Source organism: Ochotona curzoniae, unplaced genomic scaffold (genome assembly GCF_017591425.1).
Source record: "Ochotona curzoniae isolate NIBS_2020 unplaced genomic scaffold, NIBS_Ocur_1.0 contig_2754, whole genome shotgun sequence".
NCBI classification, from domain to species: Eukaryota; Metazoa; Chordata; class Mammalia; order Lagomorpha; family Ochotonidae; genus Ochotona; species Ochotona curzoniae.
This window is the reverse complement of record NW_024465582.1, coordinates 20,752,298-20,776,943: the sequence shown is the minus strand read 5'-3', so window position 1 is coordinate 20,776,943 and position 24,646 is coordinate 20,752,298. Positions and strand designations below refer to the sequence as shown.

Below are 24,646 nucleotides of genomic sequence, written 5' to 3'. Positions count from 1 at the left end.
ATTTTTATGATCATTAACTAGTTTCTCTAGACACTCATATTTTTGTTAAAACACTAGAAGCAGCCACCATGGCTTTTTTCCTCCACTTCCAATTTCATATTTACTTTAGCAGAAATGAAAGTTGCCATGCTGTAGCCTTGAAATATGCATTTACTTTCAAAATTATGGTCTATCAATCACACCATCTCATTCAACAAGCTTTTCTCTGTTCTGGAAAATGTACCAGGTTCAATTCTATGAGCTCCATGCTAACATCTCTAACCAAAGATTATGAAGATGTTATTTTGCTCATAAGTATTATCAAATGTGAAGTAGTCCCTCCAGGTCAATTTCCGTTCACTAATTTCCTCCATTGCCAATTTCCATTCTCTAATTTCCTCCAGTGGCTGCCTGCAGGAGTAAATAGCTTCAAAGCATTTTGAGACTTGTAAGGGGCAGCAACGTCAAACTACCCACAGAGGGAAGAAAAAAATGTTTACCTATTTCTGAGCACCTTGCACTCCTCACCTAACAGTTTTCACAGTTCAGTATTTTCCGAAATTGAAAGAGACCCATAAATAACCGCAGATATTTACCCATAGGTTATGTTGTGTCACTTACCTTGCAATTTCCCGTAGGCGACAAGAGACCCACTAAAGGTAACACCACCAATGTAAGTGCCAAGGTAGGCCACAACCTTGGTGAGATTTGCTGTTGCATCCATGGCAAAATGTGGATATTCTACGATGTACTCAGCTATGCAAGTAAGTACAGCTGCCATGCCCACTAAACTGTGGAAAGCAGCAACCAATTGAGGTAAATCAGTAATCTGGATGCGTTTGGCAATTGTCAATCCTATTGGGAAATGAAGGTCAAAGAGGTATTAAAACTTAATAGAATTCTGAGGAGCAGCCACAACCCAGATCACATTTAAGGGACGCCCATCACTATGACCAAGAAACATGACCTTGCTCCCTGAATGGACTACTCTACGGGGACTGTACAGAAGGTAAAAGCCTTAACTCTTATCTATATACCCAGCTCAGCTAGCCAACACCTATGCTAATGAGCATGATCACACAGCATCCATGACTGTCTCTTCCCGGTACTAATTCCAACCAATTCCCCAGGGAGCGGAGGGCCGAAACGCTTTTACACATTACTCAAAGCCCCAGTCAGATCCCTTGACATTTTCCTCCAGAAATCTCACAGGTTCTACCCTATAGAGCCAGGACCCGTTGCTGTGCACATAGGAATATACAGGTGCAATAGCATTGTGGATGGGTGGGAGCAAAGGTCAAAGGTAGAAAAGTGCAAAAACCTGACTGGCAATGCCTAAATTAGGTGACAGCAAAGTGTTTTTGCTACAGATAGATTACAGAGGAATAGAGTTCAGAATATTTGTTAGGATCATGTCTGAAGTGTGTCCTACTATTCATTTTTCAGCACAAGCAACTTTCTTCAAACCCAAGTGTTCTTCAAATGCCTTTCTAGGTATCATCCAAACACAGAAAGACTCACATCCTTCCTGGGAAGGTACAAAAGGAAACTCAGGCTTGTAAATACTTAGCAACCAGTTTCCAGAGGGAAAAAAAAATGTGTACATATAAACACATGTGTTTTTATAGAGATAAATGTATATAGCACACAATTTTCCAATAGTAATAACACAGTATTTTTATTATAAGTTCCAAATACATAAATGATGTTCATAGAATGCCTTTGTTGATTTTTGCTGAACTCCTATACTTATAGCTACCATAGTGTCTGTAACTGATCAACAAGCATACTTCAAACTAGATATATTCAGTGAACATATAAGTTTTCAAATATATATTTTTTCAAATATAGGAAATTCGACTGATATGTTTCTTCATATTAACAAGATGAAAGTGAGACGTTGAGTTTGTGATACGAATATGTTCCTGTCAGTGAGATATATTCTTTTCCCAAAAATGCAAGGGACTTCTTCATCAACTCTGATAATAGTCTTCAAGTACAGAAAGACTATTTGCTCAACTTTTTTTCTTTTTTCCTATTCAAAATGAAATCATTACATTACAGCAAAGCTATAAATTTAAGCTGCATTATCAATAAATCTAATCACTTTCTCAGGATTTAAGAATAAATAATAAATCAAGTCCAGACTTGTAGCACTTGATTATTTCCACAGTGTAAGTGCTCCACTTTAGGCTGACTCTAATCTACCAAAGTGATTTCTTGGAGTATAGAATTGGGAGAAGATGTACAATAACCTTTTCATCACACAGTATTTCTACTACACACATACAAATAGACATAAATGACCTCAAGAACAGACAACAAAACCCAATCAATTAGAAACATGAGTTTTCTGTATTTTTACCCTTGTTTATAGCATAATTTATTTAATTTTGAGTTCATTTAAGTTTAATTGTTGGTAATGGCTGTATTCAAAATCCAGTACGCAAATTTATAAAACATTTGAAAGTCAGCACAGTCCCATACCAAAATTAAAGCAGTAGTGTTCCTACTGGCCCACATGATTTTAAAGTTTTTAACAACTAACTGAGCTAACACCTTCTGCTGTTACTTATACCTTGCAGAACAAAACATGACCTACATCCACTCCTTGCAGATAACGGCTATACACAACCGGTCCCTGGGTGCTGATTTAGTCTGACAACAAAAACCAACCCCGTGCCCTTCCCCCTACCGCAAGCACAGGACAGAAAAAAAAAAGGAACATTTGTCCCACCCACTTTCCAACAGGCCTTGACCATCCCCACCATAATCAGAGGCCCACCTTCCAGTGTATCCCTCTCAACTATGAAGACAATATTCACAATAAAATTTAAAATCAAAGAACTATACACAGGCTGATCTATAGCCATTATTTTGACTCATTTGATGCATATGATGTTTTTGCTTGTGTTTTAGATTGAGAATTTTCCCAACTGTTTGGAATTTTTACCAAAATACATATTTTTTGAAGCAACTGCCATTAAGGAAATACAATTCTTTCGTTACTATGTATCTCAGAGAGAAACATATGTTCAACAATTAATACGCTGTTATTAAAAGGTATTACTGGTAAGACAGTACTCCTCAATCTACGAACCCAACTGCCTTCAGGGGTTTGAAGGGCATACACTCATATAAAAGTAGATGCCCACAAATACTTACCAATGGTACCGCCCAGAGCCATGGCGCCGGACATCTGCGCTAACAATTCTGGGCTCGGTTTTAGACCGCCAAGGGTGGCTGCCAGACCTCCAGCAACCCCAATCATGCCGAGTGCATTGCCAAGACGTGCTGTTCCCTGGGTGGAAAGCCCAGCCAGGGCCCCAACACAGCACAAACCTGAGCCTAGGTACATGATCTTTTCAGAGAAAAGGGGAAAGAGAGAGACGTTATTACAACCTTCCTACTATTAACTTACAAAGGACCTCTCCTGTGAAAGCTTGAATGTCTGAGAACAGATATATTTCCCATCCAGTAGGAATAGTAACCGCATCATTTAAATAGACTAGTTTCATTTGGATTTCATACTATGCATAAACACATAGAAAAATATGTTAACAAGAACAGTTATGATTGGATCTGAAACTATCAGACCTGAACAAACGCTGCAAAAAAAAAAAGAACTCATTCCAGATATTCCAGATCACAGCCTCACTCTCCATTGTGTATCAGATGCCATGACACGTCCTGGACTTCACCACGTGCCACAGCCCCATCACGTATCAGGATATTTTTGAGACTTCAAAACAGGGGGAAGCGGGGCCGGGCTCAGCCCCAAGCAACCTGTGCCCACATCTGAATATTCAGCAAAGCCTTATTCCAGACACCTTCGCCTACTTTATGCAAGGAGAACCCAAACCGTGTTAACTGCAGCCCTCCCTTTTGCGGTTACTTGTACATCCCTCTGAGCGTCCACTCGCCCTTTGCCCTTAGACACATCTTGCTGATCTCTTCCATCCACACTCTTCCATCCACACTCCTCCTTGAGTTCCTTCATGCATGAGACAAGAATGGACCAAGTCTGACCGAGGGGTCTGTGCAACAACCTTTCTACATGAGAGAAACACTCAGCTAAACCAATGCTACAGACAAATCTTTCTCGGGGATGCAGGGGCCAGATCCTTAGCGGACCGGAATACTCCGATCAAGCTATCTCCAGGGATAAAATTGCTTGATAGCTTGAATTCTGGTTAACAATAATGTTAAGTCTGATGAAGAAGAAAACAGAATTTTTGGTAGAAAACACTAAAGCATTCAGTAAGCACTCTTACTTGTTCAATGTCATAGCCACTGTAGAGAGCGGCTAAATATCCACCCACAAAGGTGCCAGCAGGGAGCAGGTACAGGTAATTGTACTCCGGAGGGTCTGTGGGACGCTTGAACATGTCCAGCATTCTCTGGGTCACCAGAAAACCACCTTATCAAAGCAAACAGAACAGAAACAGACATTGAATAGGATTCATTTTTATTTACACAAAAGGAACAATTTTTGTGTATTTCACATATATAATTTTAACAACATAATGACCCAAGACCTTTTGAAGTATTACATTTTTTTTCTATTTTTATTACCCAGGGATTAACAGAAACTTTACATAACATTCTAGAACTTCAAGACTAAAAGTTCTACTCTTGAAGCCAATTCTTCTAGTGGGGAAAGAGGGAAAAAAAAACCCAAAAACAAGAAAAAGTTGCCATCTGAATGCAAAATCAACTATTTATGCATGACTAAAAGTAAATAGCCGTTCAAAAATCTTGGGAATGAAAAAGAATCAAAGATTAGGTTGTTTTCCAATAAGTCACTATATTTGTTAATACCTATAATAAACAACAGGAAAAACATGTCAATAAGTCCTGTGATTCTTGGACACAGTAAAGGATTTTTAGCTATAAAATACTATCAAATGGGTCTCACACATGAGTAATGTGCTACACTTTCAATTTTCAAAAATAAACACTGGCTGTGCTGGAATAAAGGGAAAAACCAAAATGTTATCTAAAAATATTCTCATTTGTAGTTGTTATGGTCGCTTAACCAAAAACTATGCAGTTAATAACTTTCCAGTTAAACTGCAGCAGCATTATTATGTTTGTTTACTTTGGAATATTAAGGAAGGGGGGGTCTTATTCTCTTATCCTAGTTTCTAAAAATTACAGACAAGCAAAACTATTTGCCTTCACCAAAAAAAAACTTTATGGCCTGAGTGAAAGACTTTCTAAAGCCCCAGGTAAATTCTTAAGATCAGAATTTCTATCTGAAACTAATTTATGAATTGCTTTTGGTAGGTCTCCACTAAAAGTAGCCTCCTGGGTTCTCCCATCCTCCTTCTACCTGCAATGTTGACTGAGGATATGAAGGTGGCGAGAGCAGCAAGGCCCTGAGAAGTTGTAGACGGATACAGCTGTCCTCCCATGAGCGCCAGGCCACCGACGGCCGTCAGTCCTAGAAGGGAAGCGTAGCCAGTGAAGAGTCACAACGGCACCTCACTCACACACTCAGAAAGGCAAAGGCTCTCAATAGCAAAACAGTTGTCATGCCACTTTCCTTAAAATGCTACACTGTCAAACTCATGGGACTGATTAAAAGGGGAAAAAAAAAAACCACTTACTGGCATCAAAATATGCAGATACAGATACTCAAGTGCTTTATATAAAATAGCATAGTATTTGTATATTGCCTATACACATCCTCCTCTATACTTAATAATCTCTATACTACTTACAATAATAATAATAATGCAATGTAAATATCACTTACACATTTATTATACTATATTGTTTAGGACTGGTGACAATGAGAACATGGCTGTAAGTGTTCAGTACAGATGTAACTTTTTCTGACTATTTTTGAGACACGGTTGGCTGAATCTACATAGAACATCAGAAAGTGCAGGGCCAAATCTAATGAACTTTCCTGAGGAAAGCTATTGACAACACTCCTCTTTCTCCCTTAAAGTACTACTTCAAGCAAAGGGTTTACAAAACGCTTTCACCTTCCCTGTAAGGATACAACCTGCCTTTAACTTTCCAGCTCTATTCTACTGAAAAAGGTATAAATCATTGAGGTTTCTCGACAGCATTGCTTATTGCAAAAAAGTGACTGCTGGTGGATACATATATCTGAACTGGAAAGAACTATTTATGATGAAGATAATAGGGCTTTGGGCTTCCCTGGGTGCTGGGCTATTCCCTGCAGAGACGCTAGAATCCACAGCAGTATTGTGGGAGTCTGTGGACCCTGAGGCTTAGAGGCCAGTGCAACTCCCCTGCCCATCCATTGTGGATCTTATTCCCTGACACTGGAGGCTTCAATAGAAGACAAAGGGAAGAGCTCCTGGGCAGCCTATGGACTGCTGTGTAGACTAAAACCAAAGAGAAGCCCCTGCTGTCCCACCAGCAGGCCATGCTTCCAGTCCCATGAGCCTCACAGTGAAGTCAATGCCATGTGTGGCCAACTGTAGCTTCAACTGAACATCCAACCTCACAAAGCTAACAGGAATCCCTTAAGGATGTTGCAACAATGGTTCTGAGAAACTCTGGTTTTCACATTTCACCAGTGGAATCCTTTTCTTAAAGTAAACCATATTTGAAATAAATACCAGTGGATTTGCACTACTTGAAATGGGAGCAGCCCAAAGGGCTGACACATTCCCATGCCCTCTGACTTCACAAGCCCACATCTTACACCCTCTGAGAGCCTCAGAATTACCACAATGTGGCCCGAAACACGAAGGGAAACAATTGGAAAAAGAAAGACTTTCTAAGCCACATTGAAAGCATTCCTAGTTCCAGATGAGTCTCTGAAAATGCAAAATGAGGAAACCCGAGAGAGGAACAGACCTGAGATGGCATTCGTCACGGACATCAGTGGTGAGTGCAGGGCGGGAGTCACACCCCAGACCGTGTGGTAGCCCACGATGCCAGCCAAACCAAAAGTGGTCACCATCTGAGAAAAGGCTAGATTGGGAGCCACCAGGCCCAATCCCAGCATTCCAGTGAGACCTAGAGAAAGAAGATAAAGATTTTAAGATAACTGTTATCTCAATCATATTAAAAATGCACACACACACACACTCCAACACCTGGAACAGCCAATGTATTAAACTCTACCCCCTTGCCAGAACTGCACAGGTATTTTACATATTTCACAATTGGGAAGTGGGGGTGAGGAAGAAATCTGTGAACAAAATTCAACTTTCAACTGACCTCCCCAGGCAAACTACAAAAACCAAGTGATATTGATGAGTCACCTTAATGATAAATTGCACATTTGTCCCACGTATCTTGTCTTCTTCCATTTTAACTTTCACTGACAATGCCACATGTTTTTATTACAGCATTTTTATTACAGAATTATACGCCTATAGAGGCCCTACCAAAGCACTTTCTACTTGGGAAAGACATAACCTTTTGAAGACAGAGGCTTTACAAGGCCAATTTCATGTCACTCTCAGCTTTGGCTGAGGCAGAGGAGTTTTAGCAGAGTAGGAAGGATTTCATTCACTCCAGCAACTCCCTAAAACACATGGCTTTCACCCACCCGGGACAGAGGTTTTGCAATCTGCTCCTGAATCTGGACAGGACTGTTGGCCAGGGCGGTCAGCTCCAGCCTCAACACAAGTCAGCAATCAGGATTTTTACAAAGAAAAGGGGAAAAATACAAATTAAGTGAAGAATGTGCAGAACACAAACAGTCAGCCCCGAACATACATCTTTAATTATCGCCTTCCTTAATGGCGAACATGTGACGATCGCTCTGCAACAGAAGAAAGGGTTACCTGGTGGTCAACAGAAACACAATGACAGTGAGTGACCAGGGGGCAGGACATGAACCTTCCAGAATCAGGGACAGTTTTTTACTTGGCATGAATTAGCTTGTAAGTGGCACAGCTAAAACATCTAAGCATTGACATTAAGTTTACTTTAAATTATTCAGTAAAACCGTCATTTGAATATACTCTCCTAGCCACATACTACATTTCCAAGGTTCCTGTGCATGATCTGTTCATCATTTCTAGTGAAATTTGATAAAATATTGTTTTGCCTTCCAGTTAAAAATTAAACATTCTTATGGTTAAGAATGGTTAATATCTCTGTAGTGCCTGACACCAGCTTCCTGCCTACACACACCTGCAGGACAACAGTTACAGCTCTAGTGACTGGGCTGATGCTACCCACACAAGAGGCCTAAACTGAATTCCTGCCCACTGGCTTTAGCCCAGGCCAATCCAGCCACTGTTGGAATTTGGGAAATGAAGCTACAGGTGGGATCTCTCGCTCTCTCTCTCTCTTCCTCTCCCACTTAGTAGTCACTGAAATATTCATCATTATTATAAACACATTAATCATGAAGCACTGAATTACCGTAACTCAACAATTCCTGTGTTAAGCATCTAGACAGAGATCACATCACACACCTAAAAGGTGATACTATTTAATGAAGTCTTCAGTCATAACAGAAAGGACCGTGACAGGACTAAAGTCTGTCACATTCTCTGAAAGATCTGCTATAGATTCTCTACACACAGAGAAGACAAAAATCTTGTTTTTAATACAAAAGAGGCAGTTCAAGATAAAGCAAGGAGGAGCACACAGCATGAAGACCCACATGGAACCTGAGGTGAAAGGAATTCTGCTTATCTGGTACCAGTCCTTAATTCTTTATCATTTCCTTTGTTTTCTTTTTATTTTAGCCCTACGTAGATCTACGTAGCATTTCTAGTGCACTGTATGTAAGAAAAGTCAAACAAAAATTTTTCAGTCTGTAATAATACATGGGCAAATTGAATATTCATCACAACTCAACAGTACGTTTTTAGTGTTTTCATGAAGATGAATTTAAAAAATAGTGTGGGGCCAGTGAGGTGGCACAGCAAACTAATCCTTCACCTGTGACGGTGCCAGCTTGATTCCTGGCGGCTCCATTTATAATCCAACTTCCCTGCTATTAGCCTGGGAAAACAGCTGAAGATGTCTCCAGGGTCTTGGGCCCCTGCACCCATGTGGGAGACCCAGGAGAAGCTGGAGATCTGACTCTCAGCTTCCGATCGCTCCAGTTCTGCTCATTTTGGCCATTAAAGGTGTGAACCTGCGACTGAAGATCTCTCTCTGTCTCCCCACTTCCCTACCATAACTCTTTCAAGTAAAACATAAACCTTTAAAAATTAGATAAGCAACTTATATGAAATTCAAACAAAAGGAAGAAAACCAACTTACAATGTTAGATTTTTGTCACTAGGTGAATAACTTAGAATGTTATTGAATATGTTCATGGACATTACTTTATATCATTGTGTGTATCCTTCAAAGCAAGCATTTGGTTTTCCAGTATTACCCAACTGTACAGAAAATCACACCTCAAGTTTTACAAAGCACAAAACCCCCATAAGATTTATATACAATTAAAATCAGCATAATCTGACACACAACGGCATTTCAAAAAGTTTAGGGAAAAGTTAGAATTAAAAGATAAGCTTACTTTGGTCCAAATAAATAGTTCTCATCTACACACACACATTCTTCAAAAAGTTCAAGGACAATGCATATAATAGAAATACTACGTATGGATTTCAAGTTTTCCACCATACATTATTTTTTTCACATAATTATTTTACCTATTTATTTGGAAGACAGGATGACAGACAGAAGGAGAGTTCCCATCTCTGGGCTCATTTCCCAAATGACTACAACAGACAGAACTGGATCAGGCAGAAACTATGACCCCATAATTCCATCTGTGATTCCCCTGTGGGTGGCAAGGACCCAAAGACTCAAGCCATCACCTGCTACCTCCCAGACTGCGTATAAGCAGCTTGCTAAGCCTCTAGCTGGGTCACGCCAAGACCAAGGACTCAATGCAGGATGTCATTGCTCCGAGGAGTGTTTAATCATTGTGCCAAAGACCCACTCCCAGATACATCTTTTCATCTCATTTTTGCATAAATTTTGTAAAATATCTTCACACATGATTACTGAGTACATTTGATATAAACAAAAATATGAATGCATATGCTTAAACATGTTCTAAGAGGAAAAACTATTAATATCCTGTACATAAAGTATATGTTTTCATTTCAGTATTAGTACCAAGGCAATCAATCAACACAGTCTGCAACTGTACAAAAAGGGGACAAGCCACACACGGGTGGAAAGTCAAATCCATCAGGCCTGACCACTAATGGGATCAAAACAACAACAGCACTTCATTTACCAATGCTATCAACTAAGGTATTACAGAGACCGTCAGGCTGAGCCGGAGAGCGGGCACTCACCTGCTGTATATGCCGAAGCCGTGGTCATCGTCTTCCGGAAGGGGGTAATGGTCGCTGCCTTCTCAGCTTCCAGCTCGGCCACTGTTTTCGGTTTTACTGGGGCACCTTCAGGGATATTTTTTGGCGTGGGAGCTGGGAAAATCACTTCACCATCCTAACAGATTGGAAGTTAGCATTTTTTAAAAAAAATGGCATTTTGAAAACATTTATGGAAGGCAGTTTACTGCTGAAAAAAATTTTCTTTCAAATGCAATTTTGTATAAATACATGTACTTCATAACATTTTACATAAATGTGTTATAAATACAGGATGTACGTTACATACCCATAGATACATAACCTGTATATTCTAAGACATATGTGAAAGAATACAGCTCAAACCCTTGAAAGTAGGTAGGTGGAGAAAAGATTCAATATTTATTCAACTATTTGCTTCTGTTTCTTAAAATTAACATATATTTTCAGTGAGTCATGTGTGCCTGGCCCTAAAATATTTTTCTTTACACTCTTCTGCACGCTTAAACAATTACATTGGTATAAACTGGTACATCAACACCTTAGAATACAACCCAATTCCAAAAGAGGACTTTTTCCTCAACAGAAATTCTAGCACAACTACATGCTAAAAGCCGCACGAGGGACATAGCTCATCACCTACCTTCATCACCACAGTTCCTCTAATGACATGACCCATGGTACCAAAGTCAAAGTCGTCTTTCACTTCAAAATAAAAATTGTCTTTGTCTGGACTGATGGCTTTCAGGAGCTTGGTGATATTGTTGGAATACAGGGTGCTGGCCTGCGTGGCCATTCGGCTAGGAAGGTCAGTATAGCCTATATGGGTAACTCCCTAAAGAAACAAGTCATAGTCAGAAAGGTCTGCTACTCAGTGCTCACACTCCTTCTAGGACAATTCTTATTCACAATAACTAAGTTTTTAACCTATGTGTCCATATAAATACACACACACTCAGACACACACACATAACAAACTCAGATACACACACGTAACCAAAGTTCTAAATTGGCCTATTTAAAATATTTTCAGGTCTTTAAAATATTCTCATAGTTTGCTAAATATGAATAAAATGGCCTCGTACAAATCTCTAAAGATATGAAAAATCATTCATAAATGAACAATGTTTCTTATATACCTTATGAATATAAAGTTCTCCCGGCTTAGTGGTTTCAAAGTTTCCTCCAGCCTCAGCAGCTAAATCCACGACAACAGAACCTTCCTTCATGGACTCAATCATTTCTTTACTAAACAAAACTGGAGCCTTTTTACCTAAAAAAAAAAAAAAATTATATTACAATTTTCTACAGTTTTATAATTCTTCTTAATGCGCCATTCTCTGGACCTTCAGCAACTGAACAGTTAAGATGGATTTAACTCAGCCAACAGACCTCTCAAGAGAATGGTCATTATTTTAAGGAAAAAGCAGGATGAGTGTGACCTGCAGGGGCCCGGCGGCGTGGCCTAGCAGCTAAAGTCCTCACACCTTGAAGCACTGGGATCCCATATGGGCGCCGGTTCTAATCCGGGCAGCTCCACTTCCCATCCAGCTCCTTGCCTGTGGCCTGGGAAAGCAGTCAAGGATGGTTCAGAGCCTTGGGACCCCGCACCCATGTGGGAGACCTGGAGGAAGTTCCTGGCTTTGGATTGCCACAGCACCGGCCACTGCGGTTACTTGGTGAGTGAATCATTGGTCGGAAGATCTTCCTCTCTTCCTCTCCTTCTCTCTGTGTATTTGATTTCCCAATAAAAATAAATCTTTTAAAAAAAACTCTAAAAAACACATTGGGAAATGAAGATATGTTATGGTAGGCTTCTCTACTCCTGAGTGAAAAGTGGACTCCCAATGAAACAGTTAATATGTCTTCACAATATGACACTATATTTTCTACCTGGGCATATACCTACGATGCAGTGACACATTTAAATAGCAGAATATTAAATATGTAACTGTTACTTAAAAACTACACTACTGCAACAGTATTAGGGAAATGCTGGGAGCAGAAAATGGGAATGAAGAAATGGGAGAGAAAGGAGGGAATCCCTGTACCTAAAACACATCGTGGGAAATAAGAATAATAATAGAATAAATAAAAGCCAATAATAAAATATTTCTGTTTAAAATATATACACAACTACTTCATACACTTAACACATAAAACACTACATATGCTGTGGCATTTCAAGATGAATTAAATATCATACAGTGTTTAACAACTCCAGGATGTATTTGAATGTCAAGACTAAGTTCTTTTTCCTTCTCTGTGCTTCTCCTTATCTTCCAAATGTTCTAATTTTGAAATTTTAGTAAGGGCTACAGGGAATAAAATGATGAATGTTAACAGTGCAGCTGCTTCAAGTACTCACATGTGGACCAATTTTTTGAAAATCTGGAAAGTACAGAAATGAAAAATTAAAAACAGAGGCGGAAAAATAGAGCCAAAAGGGCAGCAGGGTAGAATAAAAATTGCAAGTGAGCAAATCCTCAACAGATTAGGTCAAGAAAGGGAAAGCCTGAGAAGGCAATTTCCAAAATTTCTAGTTTTCTAATTTCCAAAATATCTACTTTTCTAGGCTGGTATGATAAAACTGAATGGATGATGGATTGTAGCTCTCTATACTGGAAAGAACAAAAGGAGTAAGATGATTAACTAGATCAAAACTAATGGTGAAAGGGATGCAACTCGCAAAGCAAAAGAATAAAACAGAAGAAAACCTTGATGCATCTCTTTCTAATTTGTGGATTAAGAAAATAAAACACTAGTACATCACTCATGAGAATAAACTACCCATCTACTAGGGGAACGAAAGAAGTAAAGACATCCTAAAATTAAAACAGCAAAAATGACAACGAAAAATATCAATTTTAAATATGAAAATGTAGACACTAAGGACCACAAAACACATGAGAAAAATGTAACAAAACTCTCACAGAAATGTAAAATTCAAAACACTAAGATCAAAATAGGTCAATAAATACAAGTAGTCAATTTAAAAAAAAAACACATTAAAAATCAAAGAACTTTGGTACAAAAAATAAGACACTTTTTTTTTTTGCCTCATAAAACAGCAGTGTCAAAACATCATAGTACTTCATGCTGGAATGAACAATTAGCTGGACACCAACTGCTAAAATTATCTACTGCACAATCTTTTCAGAAAGCAGAATTTAGGGTCAGGGTTTGTAGAGTAGTACATTAGGCTGCTACACAGGACCCTCACTCCACACCTCTGACTGCCTGGGACTGAGTCCCACCTCCGATTCCAGTCCAGGTTTCTACTCATGCACACCCCAAAAGGCAGCAGGAGATGCCAGGAGACCCTAACCCTGCCACCCACACCAGTGGAACCTGATAGAGTGCCCGCCTCCTGGCTTTAGCCTAGCCCAACCAAGTTCCTTGTGGGCATTTAAAGATCAAACAAGCAAATGGGAAATTGTCTCCCTCTCTGCCCCATCACTCCTTCTCTTAACCTCCTTACCTCTCCTTTATGCTGCCTTTCAAATGAATAAGTAAACAAAACGGAAACAAAAAGGGAAAGTAGTTTATCAAGCATTTATCAATTGCCCGAAACTATTGATATCCACTCATCTAGTCACTCTACTGTCTAGTTTATTCTCCTTCTAAAGTAAAATTAATTCTGGGGAAATAAATGAAAGTACCAACATAAACATTACACAGAAGAAAACTGTCACAGGAGCACTATGTTTAATATAAATTAAAAATAAACTGCAAGTCCAACTTTGGGGAGCAGTCAAATAAAACAAAGTAAGTCCAAAAGAAAAGTTCTGCGAAACATTAATACATGTCTTACAAAGAATTTCTGGTGATTCATAGTTATTATATTAAGGGAGAAACCTTATGATATTAAATTAAAGAAATAAAGGGAGATAGTGTATCTTGTCTCAACATTATTAAAAATGCACTGGAAAAAGATTGAACAGGAAGTGGCAAAATGTTAGCAGTTTTTATCACTAAGTAGAGGGATCACCAGAGTTCTTTATTTTTTACTTTGTACTTTTCTGACAAAAATCACACATCATCTTTATAAAAAAATATATATAATATATGTACTCCTTCAAACTCACAACCGCTTTCTCCTTTGAGTCAAACACATGGTTTCAGACTTGGTACTAAAAGATTAGAATCACTTAGAAAAAGCATTAGGTCAACCTGCTTACTTGCCAACTGAAAGGTCTTCACTTGCCCTTCCTGTTACAAAGAAACTTCCAGTCACTGTGAATGAGCTATGTCATCAGCACAGACTTTCCTAGGGTGCAAGTGGAGCGGGTGTTTGGTGTCCTGTTTAAGACACTGCATGGCATACTGAGCGCCTGGGGTTCATTCCCAGCACTGCTCCAACTCCAGCATCCTGCCGCTCTCTCCTCCCTCTCTACCTTTCAAGTAAACAAGATTAAAAAAAAAAAACTAAAGCAAAACACATGAAAGCAGAGACACAAGTAAAGATGCATAGCTGACAGGAGATGTGTACACTCATCCACACAGGAGCATACACCTGAAATTTATTGCACATCGTTCAAATACGCTGAGATGAACCATATACCCAACAGACAGCCCTGAGAAGGTTCTAGATGCAGGAATAAAAAACAACATGATTATTTTACATGTTCAAAACTAATTGCAGAAGAACGTGGAAGAGTTAATGAAAGAAGGTAGATGAAAGCTGAAGGCACAACTGAGCTTTGGCTTTTGAAACTCATTTCTGTTCATTTTATCACTTATTTGAAATAAGTGGCATACGCAAAAACACCATGGCATTTAATAAAACCAGCCCTCGCTAAAAACAGCAATGATTCTGACAGAAAAAAAAAATCAACAAGGAGAGAAAAATGTTTTTTTTTTTAATTTCCTGGCATAATACAAAAAATATCTGGTGCAATGTCCAACCTCATGAAATCATGAAATATTTTTTGCTCCCTGCTGGTTTGTGAACATTAAGTTCCCCTCTACGGTGACGCAGTTCCTTCTCTGTTGGGAGTTACTGCTATGCTTTTGCCAAGACAACTGTGGGCCACAGCGCTCCCATAGGCACCACGCAAAGATTCATTCATTCATTGACTTACCTAATGCTTCATGCTGCCCATGAACAGCTCAGATGGGAAGGAAAATTCGACAGGTAGCTCTAGGACCCAATATTTTGTAAGTAAGGAAAGCTGTACTCAAAAGTTTGTCAACAGATTTATTACTAAAACAGATGAATGTATCACTGAAACACTCACGTAAGAATTTTAATTAAAGAGTTTCGCACTTGGTTGGCCTCATTGATTTGGTATGAGCAGGGGAGTAGAGTACCTTGAATTGTGTGCACAGAGAAGTGACTACTGACGAAAGAAACGCCTCGGCCGTGTACACTGTTACATAAGGATACAACTCTTGTCAGTTCATTTTAATATTATCAAGTTTTAAAGTACCTTTTCAAAATCATGCGTTTTCTTAAACGGATACTAATATATAATTTCAGAAAGTATTAAAAGCTGCTAAAAACAACTAATTTCTAAAAATAAGTCTACTGCTACGTAGTAAAAAGAATGCATTATTGGTGTCTCTACAACACTAAATTCAAAGAGTGAGTTAGCTTTAACTAAATAGCAAAGGCTAAGGATTTACCAGAAAAGTCTTGTTAACGCAAGTCTATGATATCTCTCTGAATTAGTCAGACCTAACATGATCATCTGGAACCAATCAATTTTCAGATTCGATCTTTTTGTGGGAAGAATCAAGCCCTCACAGACAACTTTAATCACACCACAAACAAAAAAAAGAAAGAATGAAATTAAGAATAAACCACCAAAAATGTTAAGAACAACAACAAACCAAGATGAAATGGGTTCACCACAAAATTTTCAAATGATTCCAAGGAGTAGTTAGCATTATTTACTGGAATAATTCAATGGCATATAATCAAATGGGGAAATTCCTAACTTCCTGGCCTGTAAGCTATCAAATGAAACAAAGTATCAAGAAAAAAAACTTTCCGCTTTAATAAGCACATGGTATTTTTGACTCCACCCTAGCAAATGATTAATAATATAAATTATAAAGTACATTTATCCAAATCCAAATCAAAATATACTTGTGATGAACAAGTACTAGAAAGACAACACAACAAATCAACCAATGAAAGCCAAGCATCCTGAACTTCAGGGTTAACTCATTAAGAAACTGTTTACAACATTACACTGAGCGTTGTAATACTTATCTACCCAGGATCCATTTCCTCCGTTGGTCCCCACTCCCATCTCCATTCTCTTGTCACAATTCATGAGTTTCAGGACAGACAACCTGAGAAAACAATCCCAAGGCAGGCCTGCCTAGCCTCTCAATGGTCTTCAGGCCGTTAATGCCTGGATCAGAAACCCAGGTGTGAGCTGAGCCGCATCTCATTGTCCTATTCCACATGGAATGGTTCAGGAATTGGCATGTAACCCAGTTAAGGTAAGAAGGGCAACAGAAAGGTCACTGAACGTTCTGAGCAAGGAGTTTCCTTATTCTTCAAGAGGGAGCCGTCAGAAGTGACCTGCAGTGTGCTCTTGGTGTGGTATTACACCTGCTGGAGGCCTGGAATAGGGACCACCTTCTGCAGATTCCAGAGGACCATGCCTTAACCCACATCAACCCAAAGCTACAACTAGACTGTTTTCTGTTGGGATAACTCAAAAAGAAAATCTTCTACCTTAAGGCAGAAGAGTCTGTGTTGAATTGCTGTCTCTGGCAGCATAACGCATCCTAACACACACACATACCCCAAAGGCTCTTCTGGAATCTCAGAATCGCAGACAGAGTTAAAGTATGGAGTCTTATGCTGAAGAAACACAGTGATGAGGTCAAAAGGTTTTCATCTGCATGTGTAAGTATATGAGCAGAAGAGGCAGCTGCTCACACAGCAGACGGGGCGGGGAAAAGACTGCTGAATCTCTGTTCCACTGACCATGGGATTTAACCAGCGAGGCAGCACACACAGCAAGCTCCAGGTGCAGCTTGTACCGCTTGGTGCATGACCAGGGACGGTACAGACAGCTAGTCCATGAACAGGATGAAATTCTAACGCAGATTTCGAGTACTTTACATGTGAGTTCTAGCCCTGGAACTAGAGGAAGGCTCTCTCTGCATAATTAATGATCTGTTATAAGGAATCAAGGTCATGGTGCCGAATAGTTGGTTTTCACAAACTGAGTGCCTTGATATCTCTACATGCAGTACTAAACATGATGATTCAATCACACTACAGCATATTGAAAACAATCTTTGAAGATTCAAATAATAAAACTAAAAATTCTCATACCATAAGAAACACTTTTGTAAACATTTTAAAGGATTGTATTAATTTACTTCTTATAGCTACAAAATTCTGTATAGATAAGAATTAAATTAGTTCATATTTTACCGAAACTCAATAAGCTACAGGAATTCTTCAGTAAAACAAAAACAATATACCAAGCTCAACTGGTAGCACAAATATGGACATAAACAATACTCTTGTGGAAACCATAACCATTTTGTATGCCCTTCAATCCATGTATAGATGTTTACTAGCTACCAAAGTCCTTTAAAAATTAAAACAAGCATGTATTATACATTCTGACTTGTGGGTTGATCTACTGCAGTAACAGCTATATAGCGAAAGCTTGGTCATCCTCACGAATACACAAGAACACATAGGGAAATGCAATGAAAGGGCCACAGAGACCCCTGAGTGGGCGGTACCAGAAGCATTTTCGTACCAGAGCCAGCTTCAGCTTTCCTGCTCTCTGGAAGGCAGGGGGCTGTCAGGCGGCAGGCCCAAATGCTTGCCAATCTTGCAACATACTTTGGAGAAATAGCAGACCAAACCAGAATAGAACCCCATGCCATAAATTTTCCTAACAGAGTGTTTGTTCAATTTTGGCCCACTCACTCAATAAATGTGCTTCAACACACCCTAAGAAATCAAGACTGACAAATGGCAATGGAAAACGCCACAATGTTGGCACCATCTCCTTGATGACAAGTTGCTTTGTCTGTGTTGAAAGCTACCAAGAGGTATGTAGACAGCCTGTGGTCACCAACCCTTGATGTTGTAATATGCAAATATTTCTCTCTGTCCTTCAAAATTCTCCAAACAGATGAATCTTTGTAGAAGTAACATTTCAAAAAGGCAATACAGTCAGGAAATACATATAAGAAGAGGGTGTCTGATGAATCCAACAGTAAAAACTATTACTACATAACCAAAAAGTGGGCACTGCTCATCTACAGCAAATACTTTTATCTCCAAACAAGTCACAATGCATATAGAAGGAGGAAAAGAACCATCTGAAAAACAAGCCCTTATTTGAAGAAAAACAATCTTTCTAGAATTACACAAATGGAGAGCATCAATGACTATTCTGTTGCCTCAAAGTATAAGTTTGAAAGTTACTGTGGAAAAATCATTCTTTTTATTTTTTAAACATTCATTTGTTCACTTAAGTATTTGAAAAACAGACTTTTTAAAAAAAAGAGAGAGGGAGAAAAGCAGAGAGAAAAAGACATCTCCCATTCACAGATTCACTGTCCAACTGCTACAAGAGCCAGTGAGGGAGCAGGGGCCAGACTAGGCCAGCAGTCAGGGCCCTAACACTGAAGCCACCTTCCACTGCTCTTCCAGATACACCGGCATTAAGCTAGGTCAGAAGGACAGCCAGGACTCAGAGCAACACTCTGAAACAGGATGCAACATTGCAAGCTGCAGTTCAGTCTGCTATGCCAAACCATCAGCCCCCAAAATCATTTTGTACATTACTCCCAGTAGTAAAAGTGGATTCAAAGATGTATTCAAGACAGAATCAAGGAGACAGGCAGCATCAGGTTGAGTACAAATGCTGCTTCTCCAAGAGACTGTAAAATGTCTCTGGCTCACTCTAATGTATGGAAAATATCAGAGAAAAAGTTCTCCCTCCCAATACTTAAAGGTCATGGAAAATTGCCACCAGGGTCCTTTGGGGGGGGGGGGCGTGTATTTCACAGATCTTAACTGCTACAATTAAACGTAAAATAAATATTAAAAAAGAGGACTGCTACCTTCATCTGCATTGTGTCTGAGATTCAATTACATGAGTCCTACGGTGTTATAATTTACAATGAAGTCACGAATGACTTACTTCCTGTCCAGAAAGACACTAACTCCTACAAAGACTTGCCACTACTAATTCTATCTCCTGAAAGCTCAAATGACAAACTGGCCCTTTATCCTTGTTCTGAATAACTGAACAGAGCTAAGTTCCTACTGTCGAATTAGCTTCTGAAATGTTCCTGTTGGAAAGCAAGCCAGCGTGTGCCCTCTTTTTCCCTGGGCAGCACTGGAAGAAATAAAAGAGATTCTGCTAATCAAGACTCAAGAAAAGTGCCCAGATTTTTTTTTTTAGTTCAGCTTTTCCGGACCTACTGTTGCATACAACACGGGTCACAACATGACCAGCACACGCCTGCCACACTGCAGAAAGGCAGAACATGTGAGGGGTGAGTGGACACAGCATTGCAATAGGAAGCCCTAGCAAGATGCTAGAAGTGCAGGAAAAAAAAAAAAAAGAATGCTGCTGGGGTAGGAGGCAGTAAATGTACGCAGGAAGTAGCAACTGGCTTGAACTGGATTAAAAGGGCAGGGATAACATTGCAAAGAGAAACAATATGTGCAAAGGCATGGAAGTATCTGGGCTTCTGCAGAGGTAACAGCAGCCAGCCTGCCTGAAATCGGGCTCCAGGAAAGAGACATTAGTTTAACATGAGACCCGCATGCTAGATCAGAAGCAATATAAATACCTTACTGAACAGTACAAACTCCATAGCTCTGGTACTGGGGGGACAGGAAGCTGTAATCCATTGTGGATGCCTCTGCCTGATGATGCTGGGAACTCGACTGGCAGGCCTTGCCATAATCACAATTCTATTACTAAGGACGAGCTGTAAGATGGGGAGGGGATGGGCAGGGAATCTATAGCAGCACATGGAGCGCATGACTTTTAACTAAGTAGCCATCAGGAACGACCTGCAATGCAGTTCGAACAAAGGCGAATTTACAATCTACCCCACAGCACCCTTAATTCTCAGGGGGATTTAGGCAAAACTTGTCCAACATACACTCAGTGCAAAATCATTAGCATTCTTCCCTTCCTCTCTCACTTACAGAATGCATTTCCAACCCAATTCAGCCCACTGCTAACTAAATATTTAAAGCCTATAGCAAAAGTCTCTCTAAAAATACTCCAGGCTGAAAAATGCCTCGTGTTACAAGATATTTTAGCTGAAAATATTAGGAACACAGCCTGAACGTGACCAGTGTTCAAAGCTAACTTATTTTTAACGGCGGAGCTAAAGAGCAAAGAGCTGGATGGGAAATCGGAGAGCTTTTCCTGAAGTTCAGAGTGTCACACAATGGGCCCATCAGCTCTTTCCTGCTGTATCTTTACCAAGTGACAGTCCCATGTTTAATTCATAACCCTGTCTGGCAGGGGTCCGTATGAGGGCATAAGGCATCAAGCAGCACAAAAACTGGCTAATTACAGAACTGCTTCATTCTACACGTAATCGACATTCTCAGGACCTTCAAGAGTTTGTAGAGAACTTGAATGAGGGGCAGGTATTTGGCCTAGCAGTTGAGACACCACTTGGGACACCTGCCCCTATATTGGAGCATCTGGAACCTGCTTCTGATTCCAGATTTCTGCACAGGTGCACACTGGGAAACAGCAGGTAACTGCTCAAGTACTTGGCATTCTGTCATCCATTTGGGAGGCCCAGACTGAATTCCAAGCTCCTGGCTTCCGCTCAGTCCAGGGTTGAGGTAGACGTGGGTGCAATGAAAATCTGCCATCTCTCTGAGGTGGCTACTTGAGATGAGCTACGTGACCACTCTGATTTGTGCCAAGTCCTCACCCAGCTTCCTGTGCGTCCATGGGCTCTCAGCTTCAAGAATTTCTGATGACTTAGTCCCCTGGAATCTATTCACGGAAAACTTGAGAGCAACTTCTTCCCTGAGAGCTTGACCGGAGGTGAATGTACCCTCGGATGCAGGCAGAGGCTCGGAGTGTAAACCAGAAGTCTAATGCCTACGACCCTATTTCCCAAAAAGCAACTTTAACTTCCTGTGATGTTTCATTTTCCTTATAATACCCTAATAACATTTTCTCTTTTGTTTCTTTTTCTCTTTTGGTTTTCAGAAAAAAAAAATAAGTCCCTTCTCAGAAAGTTTTTTTTTTTAAAGACCAAACTGTGGGCCAATCAGAGCGCTTGGTTCTAGTCCTGCCTATTCTATTTTTAACCCAGTTTTCTGTTCATTTTTGGACCTGGGAAGGCAGAATTGGATGGCTCAAGGTCTGTACTGACCCAGGGCTTTGTGCAAGATTAATGTAAAGTTCGTGGTTCCCGAAAGTAGGAGAGGTTGATTTCATTTTAAATATAATTTTAATTTTAAATGTATAAATAAAATCTCATCAAGCAGTCTTCAAAACTATACCACAACTTGACCCTTTATTAAAGTACACCAACTTGAAACTACTTAGAAACATTAAGCTATCACTGGGTGAAAGGCACACCCTAAAAGGCAGTAACAAGGCTTGAGTTATCACTTCTGCCTTTATAATCAGCAACAGATCCACTATGTCCAATCTATCCTCAGTTCTTTATTAAGAGTACGCAGTATCATTTACCGCAGGAGTAAATGTTGTGCCTCCCTCTGCTGGCCACTTGCTGCATCTCCTCAGCTCACACATGACCCGGCCCAGGCAGCTGCCTGTCTTGCAAAGGTCAGCCAAATACACATCTCTCCACACCTTCAGAGCCACCTGGGAGCAGCTGAGCCGGGAGCCACCGCCACAGGAGAGGACGTATCCCAAAATACCCTCCTGTGACGGCTTGAGGCTGAGTTCTGTACCCACTGACACATTTCACAACTACCAAGCTAAGCCCCTTGACCTGCTGCCCCCTGCACACCAGGGGCCTCGCTTCTGCACTCACAGATGCTCCCACAGATTTAGCGGTGGTAATGGCCCTGCTTCTCCGCCTCATCTCACCCACTCTGGTAGGACGGGAGTGTCTGCAAAGGCCGGCTCACCTTTCACCTGTGTAATCAGAGGATACAGGAAAGAGCATGCCATTTCCTCTGTAAATCTGACTTTCCGATAAACAAAATAAGTGTATCTTTAAAAAAATAATAATTATAGCAAAATGCAAAATACACAGAAAAAAATTATACTTTCAGGGATCATTTCTATAGTTTGTGAAAATCCCCAGGAGGGGAAAAAAAAAACCGAAGGCAAACGCAGCAGGTAGTCAAGGAGCGCCATCTCTGGAAATGGCAGTGATTCTTGTGACATCTTTTTGCTTTGCCTAGAACTTTTATAGTAGAAAACTAGTCTTTTTTTTTTTTTTTTGAAGAAAACAGCATATTGAATAATTGTTCACCTTGACGTTGAGAACGCCACGGGCGCGGTGCTTCCAGCTGGGCGAGCACGTCAGAGCTTACCTGGGATCAGCGCCGTGCTAATGAGGATGTCCACCTCCTTGCACTGCTCAGCAAACAGCTTCATCTCCGCCTCGATGAACTCTTTGGACATTTCTTTCGCATATCCTCCCTGGCCCTCGCCAGACTCCTTCAGGTCCACCTCCAGGGGCTCAGCCCCAAGAGACTTGAACTGTTCCAGGGCCGCAGCTCTAAGGGTGATTAGTGAAGGGGGGGTGGGAAAGAAAATGTGGTTCTATGAATCCTGTCATACAGAAATCAAGACCATCGTTTTCACTCACATTGTTAAGAAAAACAATTCAATGTGTTTGGGAGTGAAGGGAGGGCTAGGCATTTCGGCCCAGCAACCGTGAGGATCCTTGCAGCTCCTACCAGAATGCCTGCGCTTCGCTCTCAGCCCCATTCTTGCTTCCTGCTTCCTCGCTCGCACACCCCAAGAAGCAGCAGGTAACGGCTCCAGTGTGTGCCCACGTGACAGGTGCCACCAGTGCCACCCACGTGACAGGCCTAGACTGAGTTACGGCACTCCGTCTCGCTCAATCCAGATGTGCCCCGGTTAGGGCATTCAGGGCATGAACCAGAGAATTCTATCTCTACCCCTCAAATAAATAAGATGCAGTTGCTGTCAAACTGAAAATAAAAAGTGTTATTTTAAAAAAAAGTTTCAATTTTCTCACTAGATGACTGTTTTTTTCTAAAGGCAGGTAACAATTTTATGATAATATTTTTATGAGAAAGGAAAACGATAGGAAATTTCAACTTTGTCTTTAATTGCTAAGGGAGCTGCACCATCCAGCAATGGACCACATTTCCTGTGGCTCCAGGGTGGATGATGACGCGTCACCTCTGATAGAATTCAAATCACTCCACTTGAAGTTTTCATTGAGGACTTTTCCCACATAAATGTCTCTCTTGGAAACATTTTAGTAAAGCAATCTTGCTCCCATCTCACTAAACTATGTTGATGAAGAAGCGACCAATAAATGACAGTAAATGATTAAATGTAAAATGCTAGCAAATTCAAATTACGTAATGATAAGCTCAGTTTTTAAAACTATAAAAATGTTACCTAGTCACTCTATCCTGGTTGGAATACCCAATCAACAAAAACCTCAGCTTGGTGATGCTGTTGTTTAAATGCAATAATATCCATTCCTCTATGGTAAGTTCTAAACTGCCCTAATAACAACCTAAACAGTCAAGCCTGCAGGCCCCTCCTCAGACCCTCTGAATTCTAATCTCCAGCAGCTGCATTTTTAGCAAGAGCTACCAGTCATTTTTGGAAACAGAAGTCAAAGCCAACAGCTCCCTAAGGACCATCCTACTGAGTGCACGCACAGTCCATTGTTGAACAAGATGTTCTCGCTGCTGCCTCCAACAGTCTGGTAGCTCAGGTTGCTTCTGGAAGTCAAGTGGCAATCACGGGTGTTCTGTGCTTCAGGAGGAAGCCAAAGCTGGGATGGCAGACAGGACAGACAGAAAGATCCTGTCCTTGGCAACACCAATGTGTTGCTGACTCTAATGAGAAAGGGGGCCCTTCCCTGCAGATTTTCAGTAAGAGGCAACAATACAGTTCCTTGTGGTTTGAGCTGATTTGAGTTGGTATTTCCCATTTCATGTAACCACAGGGATACAACTCTCTTCAAATTTTTTCAGAAATGTCTACAATTAATAAGAAAACAAAAAAGGATGAAATGAAAATTATATTCCCTTGGGCCCGGCGCATTAGCCTAGCAGCTAGGGTCCTCGTGTTAGGTTCCCAAGACAGAGACAACTGGTGCTGTGGCCACTCCATGCAGGCAAACAGAACCGTGAGCTGTGAGTCTTTAATGTTTTTAACTATTACTATCATTATTTAAAATGCTATACTAAGGCTAGGTAG

General features: G+C 40.4%; 1 protein-coding gene across 1 annotated transcript in view; it reads right to left on the bottom strand.

Moving 5' to 3' along the window:
* NNT (nicotinamide nucleotide transhydrogenase) overlaps positions 1 to 24,646 on the bottom strand; it is a 78,314-nt gene that overhangs the window by 33,022 nt on the left and 20,646 nt on the right. The window contains exons 7-15 of the mRNA XM_040977515.1: positions 22,768 to 22,955; positions 11,408 to 11,541; positions 10,912 to 11,103; positions 10,254 to 10,407; positions 6,823 to 6,984; positions 5,315 to 5,425; positions 4,254 to 4,399; positions 3,145 to 3,340; positions 601 to 834 (exon numbers count right to left, since the gene is read on the bottom strand). Of these exons, the coding sequence (XP_040833449.1) occupies positions 601 to 834; positions 3,145 to 3,340; positions 4,254 to 4,399; positions 5,315 to 5,425; positions 6,823 to 6,984; positions 10,254 to 10,407; positions 10,912 to 11,103; positions 11,408 to 11,541; positions 22,768 to 22,955 (1,517 nt within the window). The remainder of the gene's footprint in view (positions 1 to 600; positions 835 to 3,144; positions 3,341 to 4,253; positions 4,400 to 5,314; positions 5,426 to 6,822; positions 6,985 to 10,253; positions 10,408 to 10,911; positions 11,104 to 11,407; positions 11,542 to 22,767; positions 22,956 to 24,646) is intronic.